This window comes from Helianthus annuus, chromosome 15 (assembly GCF_002127325.2).
Source record: "Helianthus annuus cultivar XRQ/B chromosome 15, HanXRQr2.0-SUNRISE, whole genome shotgun sequence".
Taxonomy (NCBI): Eukaryota; Viridiplantae; Streptophyta; class Magnoliopsida; order Asterales; family Asteraceae; genus Helianthus; species Helianthus annuus.
Window position 1 is genome coordinate 69,862,779 of NC_035447.2, and position 7,886 is coordinate 69,870,664.

At 39.4% G+C, this 7,886-nt stretch overlaps 1 protein-coding gene across 1 annotated transcript; it reads right to left on the minus strand.

Annotated features, from left to right (window-relative positions):
- Positions 1-4,998: 4,998 nt before the first annotated feature.
- On the minus strand, positions 4,999-6,941 carry LOC110911843. Its single transcript, XM_022156490.2, has 3 exons — positions 6,625-6,941; positions 6,269-6,494; positions 4,999-5,885 (listed from the first exon to the last, which is right to left on the minus strand). The coding sequence occupies exons 1-3, from the start codon at positions 6,895-6,897 to the stop codon at positions 5,434-5,436; spliced, it is 951 nt and encodes a 316-aa protein (XP_022012182.1). The 5' UTR covers positions 6,898-6,941; the 3' UTR covers positions 4,999-5,433.
- Positions 6,942-7,886: the final 945 nt, after the last annotated feature.

The following is a 7,886-nucleotide window of genomic DNA, read 5'->3' on the forward strand; positions in this document are numbered from 1 at the left end:
TTCTTGCTAGTGGCAATAGATTATTTCACCAAATGGCCCGATGTTAAACCCCTTGCAAAGATCACAGGCAAACAGGTCATTAACTTCGTTTGGAAAAATATCATCTGCCGTTATGGATTGCCAGGAGTGATTGTCACCGACAACGGGAAGCAATTCGCTGAAAAGCCTTTCAGCCTTTGGTGTAAAGAGTACAGGATCAACCAGATTTTCAGCTCAGTGGCTTACCCGCAATCAAATGGCCAGGTTGAAAGGGCAAATCGAAGCATAGTGGAAGGCATCAAGACAAGATTAGGAAGATATGAAAGCAACTGGCTCGAAGAATTGCCTAGTGTTCTATGGGCAATTAGAACAACCGAAAAAAACAAGCCACAAGAAAACACCTTATAGCTTGGTATTTGGATCCGAGGCTGTAATCCCTGCTGAAATAGGAGTTGTAACCCAACGAGTTGTCAACAGGGATCCCGAAACAAATCAAAAAGAGACCATGTTGAATTTACAACTCCTAGAGGAAGCTCGAGATCAAGCCGCAATTCAAGAAGCCAAGTATAAGCAACAGATGGAAGCCTACTACAACAAGAGAGTCAAGAACGAACGATTCAAGCCAGGGGACCTAGTCCTCAGAAACATGAAGCTAGCAAAAAGGAAAATCAAGGAAAGCTTGGCCCAAAATGGGAAGGTCCATACACCATCCTTGAAGCACACAAGGGTGGATCCTACAAGCTAGCAGATTCAGAAGGTAAAAGGCTTCTAAGGCATTGGAACGGCAAAACCCTGAGAAGATTCCACGTTTAGACAGGAAACTTTGGTTTGTATCAAAATGTACCTCGAACAACACTATGAAAACCTTTTGTAAAAAGCAAGTATTGCTTGAATGAATGAAGTTATTTTGTCAAACTTGTCTTTCTATCCCAGGCCACATCGCTCAATAGGTTCAAGGGTTGAATGAACCTATATAAGGGGTGAGTTCCTAAATCAATACAACTCCATGAGACTTATTAAGCCAAAACAAAATTGTCTTATAGACAGGTCTGAACAACCTACACCAATCGTTCCTTAAGCCTTAGAAATATAACCAACAAACAGGCTTACGAAGTCGAATAAATCACAAAGAAATAATAAAGAGGATAGGTACTATTTCTTCTTGTTAAAAAACACCAAGGCTAAGTGTCTGCAGCACTGAACCCTTTAAGGTGTAAAAAACATAAAGACAAAGTAAACTCAACAAAGACAAAGTTAAAAAAAATTATCCAAGGAAAAATACAAGCAAAAAGAAAATCCTTCAAAAAAACATACAAACCAAATCAGGAGCTATCAAGGCTTCAAGCTACCCACATGACAGCTTGAAACATTGAAGGCTTCAACCCACCAACGATTAGCCAAAAGGCCTGAAGGGTTAAAGCCAACCAAACAAACTCAGCAAAACAGGCATAAACATAAAAACACAACACAAGTAACATAATTAACTATCATACCATAGCAAAGAAAGTCATGAAAGACTTTCAAATAAAAGTTAAGGCAAGTCCTAGTAACTTGCAAGTTTAACTACTGTTCAAATGGCCATACATGCCCAACACACCACCAACAGGAACCTTATGGGTTCCTGGAAACCTAATATTGTTCAAAGTAACATTACAAACCATAAGTTGTTTTGCTAAGAAAGCTACGAATAATCATCAAATCGCAGAAGGCTTGGAGGCACCAGAACCTTCAGCTTTGTCCTTCTTGGCTTTCCTGGACTTCTTAGCCTTTGCACCACCATCACCACCCACCGCTGAAGTCTCCAAGCCAACATCCTTCGAAGCATCTGGCACACTCGAGAGGGTATCATCACTATCTCCGGAGTAGGATCTTTTCTTCGAAAGTGAGCCCAAGACTTCAGTACAAACCTTTTCATTAAGGCCCTACGGTTTCAAGTCCTGTAAAACAGACAAAGGCTTACCAAAGCAAGAGGAAACCTGATGAACATAAGGATAAGTTAGCCTCTCCATCTGTTCAACTGAGCTCTTAAAAACATCAGAAGCGTCGGGACGAAACAAGGGGGACTTTTCCAGAGAATGCCCAGCTTCATGCAACTTGTAACCAGCAATGAGACCTTGGTGTTTTCCCAAATTAAGCAACTTTGTATAAACATCACCAAGAGCGGAGTTAAATTCGGCAGAATGAAGCAGGTAGGTGACAACTTGTTGAAAGCCCTGCTCAATCAACCACTGGTTATCACTAGTTGCACGGGAAACCAAAGCCTTCAGGCTCTCCTTTTCCTCATCAAAGGCTTTCTGAGCAACAGATAAAGCCTCCTTGTCCGCCTTCAGCTTCAACCGATCGGCCTCAAAACTCTTCTTAAAATCGCTCATCTCAATCTCATGCTGCTTTGACAAGCCTTCAACCTTTTTCAACCAAGCTTACTCCTTCTCAGCAAAACCACTTATCTCCTTCTTCATCCCTGCCATCGAAGACTTCATTTTGTCTTTCTTCTTCGAAAACTCTTCGTACTCTTGCATCCTCTGATGAAAACGGGCAACGCCCTGAGGAAGCATGGCAGCAAGATTGCAAGTGCTTAGGATCATACGAGATAACATCACATCATCATCCATTTCGAAGATAGTAGTATGAACAGAAGGAGGAGCAATATGACTCAAGGCATCCTCACAAACAGCAGCGTCTTTAAAACTATCGCCAATCTTCACCGACCAACCTGGCACATAAACCGCATCCGGATCCAACCCTTCAACATCCATGCTCGAAGAACCCTGAACAGGAGCAGCAGCAACCTTCTTGGCCAAAGCCTTTTTGCCATGAACAACTAGTTTTTTCTCTTTCTCAGAACCCGCTTCAACACCCTGATCCCCAGACACTTCGACATCATCACTCAACTCCACCGGTTCAGTAGAGGTGGATTGAGGAACACCTTTTAAACGACGAGTAGATCGCCGGGTTGAAGCCTTGGGGACAAGAGGTTTAGAAAAACCCTTCACGTTGGAAACACTAACATACCCAGTACCCTCAAACCTTTGTTCAGCACCTTTTACCACAACATTCTCATCAGGGATAACAGAAACATCCCCAAAAACCACATCCGAGGTATCGTCACTTTTAATGAAATCCAAGGCAGACATAACTGCAAACAGCAAACAGACAAAACATAAGACACAAATTAAGAAAAATACAAGAAAAAGGGGGAAAAGAAAATGCATACCCGTGCCATCTCTCATCAGAACCGGATCCCGATTAGCTTTTTCCCATAACTTACTAACCCCTAACAAAACTAGCAAATGCTCAAGAAAGGGACGAACCCTTGAAGGGCATTCCCGGATGGCTTTCAGAAAAGCATCATTCAAGTCAGATTCAGGGGGTTCCGGTTCATTGAGAACAGCATCCGGGTGCCTCCACACCATTTTAAATGGAACAATAGTATCAGAAACCCAGAAAAAACGATTCTTCCAAGTCCCGAGTGTTGTAACCATAGATGAAATAGGGCAAGAATCAACCTTGGATGTTTCAAAAGTAAACCAATCGCCATTTTTGGCCAAACGGAAAAAACGGCGAAAAAGCAATAACGAAGGATCATATCCGAGGGCACGGCACAAAACCTCAAAGTGTAAAACCCTAGCCATGCCCTTCGGATGAATTTGACCGAAGGAAACTCGGTAATACTCCAACAAGTTCAACACAAACAAGGAAAACGGGTAACGAAGGTTTGAAAATTCGAAATGACGACAATAAAGAGCGACAAAACCAGCCGGACATTTGTCAATCGAAGCATCACACGCAGGGGCAGTAGGTTTAAACTTAGTCCCAATACCATATTCCATACAAACAACTCTACTTCTTCTTGGGTTAATCGGGAAAAGGATTTTGCTAAATCCTTAAGAGCACCCATTTTTTGCAAAGAAAATATGAAAAATGTAATGAAACAAAGGGAACCGGAACTAACCTTGAGAAAAAGGGAAGGAGTTGCAGAGAAACTTGATGGAATAATGAAAAAAGCAAATGAGAAAATGTAAGGGTAATAATCTAATATAGGGGCAATAATGTAAAACAATACACTCTGCAAAACCGCCACCCTACGAACTGCCATACATCAATCAAATCAGTTGTCAGATATTCAAAATTCAAACATTAACTGTCGACAACCTTCCAAGCCTTCAAGCGCTGAACCCTTGAAACCTTCAGGGAATAAAATAAATGCTTAAAAAGTCAGAAGTCTTTGAGCTACTACCAAACACCTCTGACTTGGGGGGCTGATGACGGGGGTAGCCCGAGACCAAATAAAATGACCAAGTATGTAAACGCCCAAAAGGTTAAAAGGTTCAATGGTTGAAAAAGCTGAAAAGATAGAGTAAAGCAATACGGGAACAGTAAACAAGTCACATCCCCAAACAGTCTCACCAACCACAGCCGTAAAAGCAATGCAGGTCCACAGAGCACATGCTATTATCCAGGGGTCAAAAGGCTTCAACCCCCGAAAGGGTAAGCCCCTCGCTGCAAGCTAGTTCACTAGTCAAATGAATACTTCTTTGGGAGATGTCTTCTCCTATATAAGTGACACTTCATTTATCAAGTAGAGGACATTCCGATCAGATTTGCTTCCTCAAACTCTGGTCCTTCACATCGTACACTTGCTTCACGCAAGTGTCTCTCACTCACATTCAAATTACACTTATTCTTTTTGTTCCTCAATCCTTTTCTGAACAACACTTCAGAATTGGATCTTCAAACAAGAAAAATAAACTAGTGAACCTCCTTCCACGTCTTGCAAACGTGCGGGGACCCCACGACCTGCGTTAGGCAAGGTTAAACCCTTTAACCCTTCTGCCTAACCACCCTTGCTACTACGTTCGGTCTATTATTTGTTGTGTCAACACATAGCATAACACATATTACTACAATCGATTAGTGTTTCATAGTATAACACATAAACGATTACAAGCTAAACATATGTATAATAATTAGACAAAATGAGGTGGTACCAAAATTCGTCATATATTATATGCAACACCATGATAAAACTAAATTAATTCATTTTATAGATATAGATTTTTTTAACACAACTCATAACCCGTCAAACATGTGTGGGTCAGGTCTGTCAAACATGTGTCATACTATGTGAAGTTATTATTTTATAAATATAGATTTTTAAACACAACCCATAACCCGTGAAACTCACGGGTATATAACCTAGTCCATCATAAAGGAAGGGCAATGCGCGAGGGGAGGAGAGATAGCAAGTTCTACCGGAAGAGAGGAGAAGTTGGGACAATCAGCGTGTAGCACGGTCGGACACATTTCCCAATGCGTTGGAGATGGTATTAGCGCATTCACAAATTTATAAAAATATTTCACAAAATATTCTCATATATTCATCACGAACTAAGTAGGTAACTCAACTTTTCCACAGTTTATCTACAATAACTTAAAAAAGTTATATAAACCACCTCACAACACTTCAACAACAGGGATCATATAGGTCGACATCTTCGGCAAATTGTCGTGTAGATCCATAGTCAGCATCGACGCCCGGGCCCTAGTCCTAACCACGCGTGTCGGGTCGCGCTCAACCGCCAATGGTTCGATCATAGGCATAGAAGTTGTGCGTTCCACCACTCTAAGCCACTTAGCCTCCATGTACCGTTGCTTCCTCCACGGTCCCAAATGCATCTTCTTCTCCTTCATGCATCGTTTCGCCGCATTACTTACAATTTTGATCACGGCCAACAACCTCTCAACTTTTCCTATGAACACCTCGGGCAGCTTCGATACAAGACCGTTGTATTCCTCACTTCCTTTCTTCATTTCGAACTGACCACGAAACTCCAACTCGATGATCACTCGCGCGTCGCCTTTTTTGCGGTTCGAGTTGTCGATAACATCGATATAAGTGTGTTCACCTGTTAAAAAAAATCATAATAATTATTTACTCGAGATCCGGATTTTAATTTAGGATCATCTAAATACGTACATAAATAATGAATGAGTCAGCTAAATGTACTCTTATATGATGAACATACCCTTATATGTGACTTAATACATTCAGTAAAATAAACGTAAACAATAAAAAAAACATGAAATATATTTTAACGAGATTGGGGCTTTAATTTAGGATAATCTAAACCGGGAAACAAATAATCATTCATTTTTATATTGATTCATTTAATAAATAATGGTCACTTTAATGTACGTATGCGAAACGTACACCTGTTAAATTTACTTGAAATGACTCATTCAGCTAAATGCCTAAAAATAGCTTTAAGTAACCTTAAATAATAATTACCTGATGGGAGATCCGACGAGTTCTTCCATTTAGACTTGCAAATGGCGGAATTGTAACCGGAATTTTGTAACTGCCGGCAGATTTCTCTCATTCGGCAGGTCCGGCATCCGCCGGAAATGCGTCTCGAGCAAGAACATACATTATCGGCCATATCTAGTTCCGCAAGTACTTCTTTCGTTCTAGTTCTAATCTTTGACTCTAACGACGTCGTTCTAAACAATGTTGCCTGTAAAAAAATTGGATCATAAAATGTAAGTCAATTTCTAAATAAAAGTTACATGTTAGCACGTCTAGTTTCTTGCTAGTCAGTTCTATAATTCAGTCGGTAATTTAAAAAAGTAAAAAATATAACTTACATGTAAATTCTGATGTTGAGTTTCCCAAAATTTAATCATGTCTTCGGTTCTTTCGCTCTTTTCGTTCTCATCCTCTTCTTCTTCATCTTCAATTTCATGAAACTTGTCGGTTTCTGGGGACGATAACGGTGTTGTATCGTCCTCTAGGAACCCGAATATCGAACCGGATAATTGCACAACTGGTTGATCATTCGGGTTATCGCCACCGCTGTAATTGTCACTTGGTGACAAGACACGGTGGCTCATCGGAATTCTGGTGGTGGCTCCGCCCATGATCGACCTACCTTTTTTTTTGTTTTTAGAATGTTTTTTTGCTTTGATGGAAAATAATAATGAAATATGGGGGTTTATATAGGGTGTGTGAGTGTGGGGTCGATTGATTGCCACGTGGATACGCTGCTATTTGATGGTTCTCATCTTGACGGTCTAAGATGGTGGGCCCAACAGCTTGGATCCACGTCAGTATTGAGTCAGTAATTTTTGAAGATATATTCGAATATTCGGAAATTCGTTTTTTATTTTATAATTACTCCAAAGACCTTTAGGTTTTGGTTTTCTGGTTTTTAAAAGGTTTGAGCTTTTGGGATATGGTACGAATACATCCTTTAAAAGTTGCTATAAAATTACAATTTTTTTGTCAATTCTTCAATATTCTTATAAGAAAACATGGTTATTTGGTGTGTAAATAAATGGAACCAATACAAACACCAAACAAATAAAATAAAATATACACACATATAAGCAAATGTATTTTATTTTTTTTTCTTTGTTTGTTAAAAGAACATCTTCCCTCTCTTTCTTATTGATCTTCTTCACTTTCATTAAAGCCTTCGTTAAAGCTTCGATTTCTTCATCAAATTTTTAAAAGAATATATAGAAAATATAGAATTTCGTTTTAATTTTGGACCTTCGTGAAAGTTGGCTCTGGGCAATCGCTCACTTTGCCTCTCTCATGAGCCGGCCTGACGTAATATTTAAACACAATTTCTTAAACTTGATATACGATATCAGAAAAAGTGAAAAATAAATATAAAATATATAGTGGTGATGTGGAACTTTTAGGGTATTTTCAAAGGATAATATCTTATATGGATTAATAATATAACAGGTGACTAAGCATGTCTATAGATTTTCATGAGTTCGTACATTGTATATGGTCTTAATTAGAGGTTAAAACAATATGTCTTTTTATGTCAAGTTGTTACAAAAGTTGATATCTTTTAAAACATTTTGTAAATTCATTCTAATATTTTTAATATATA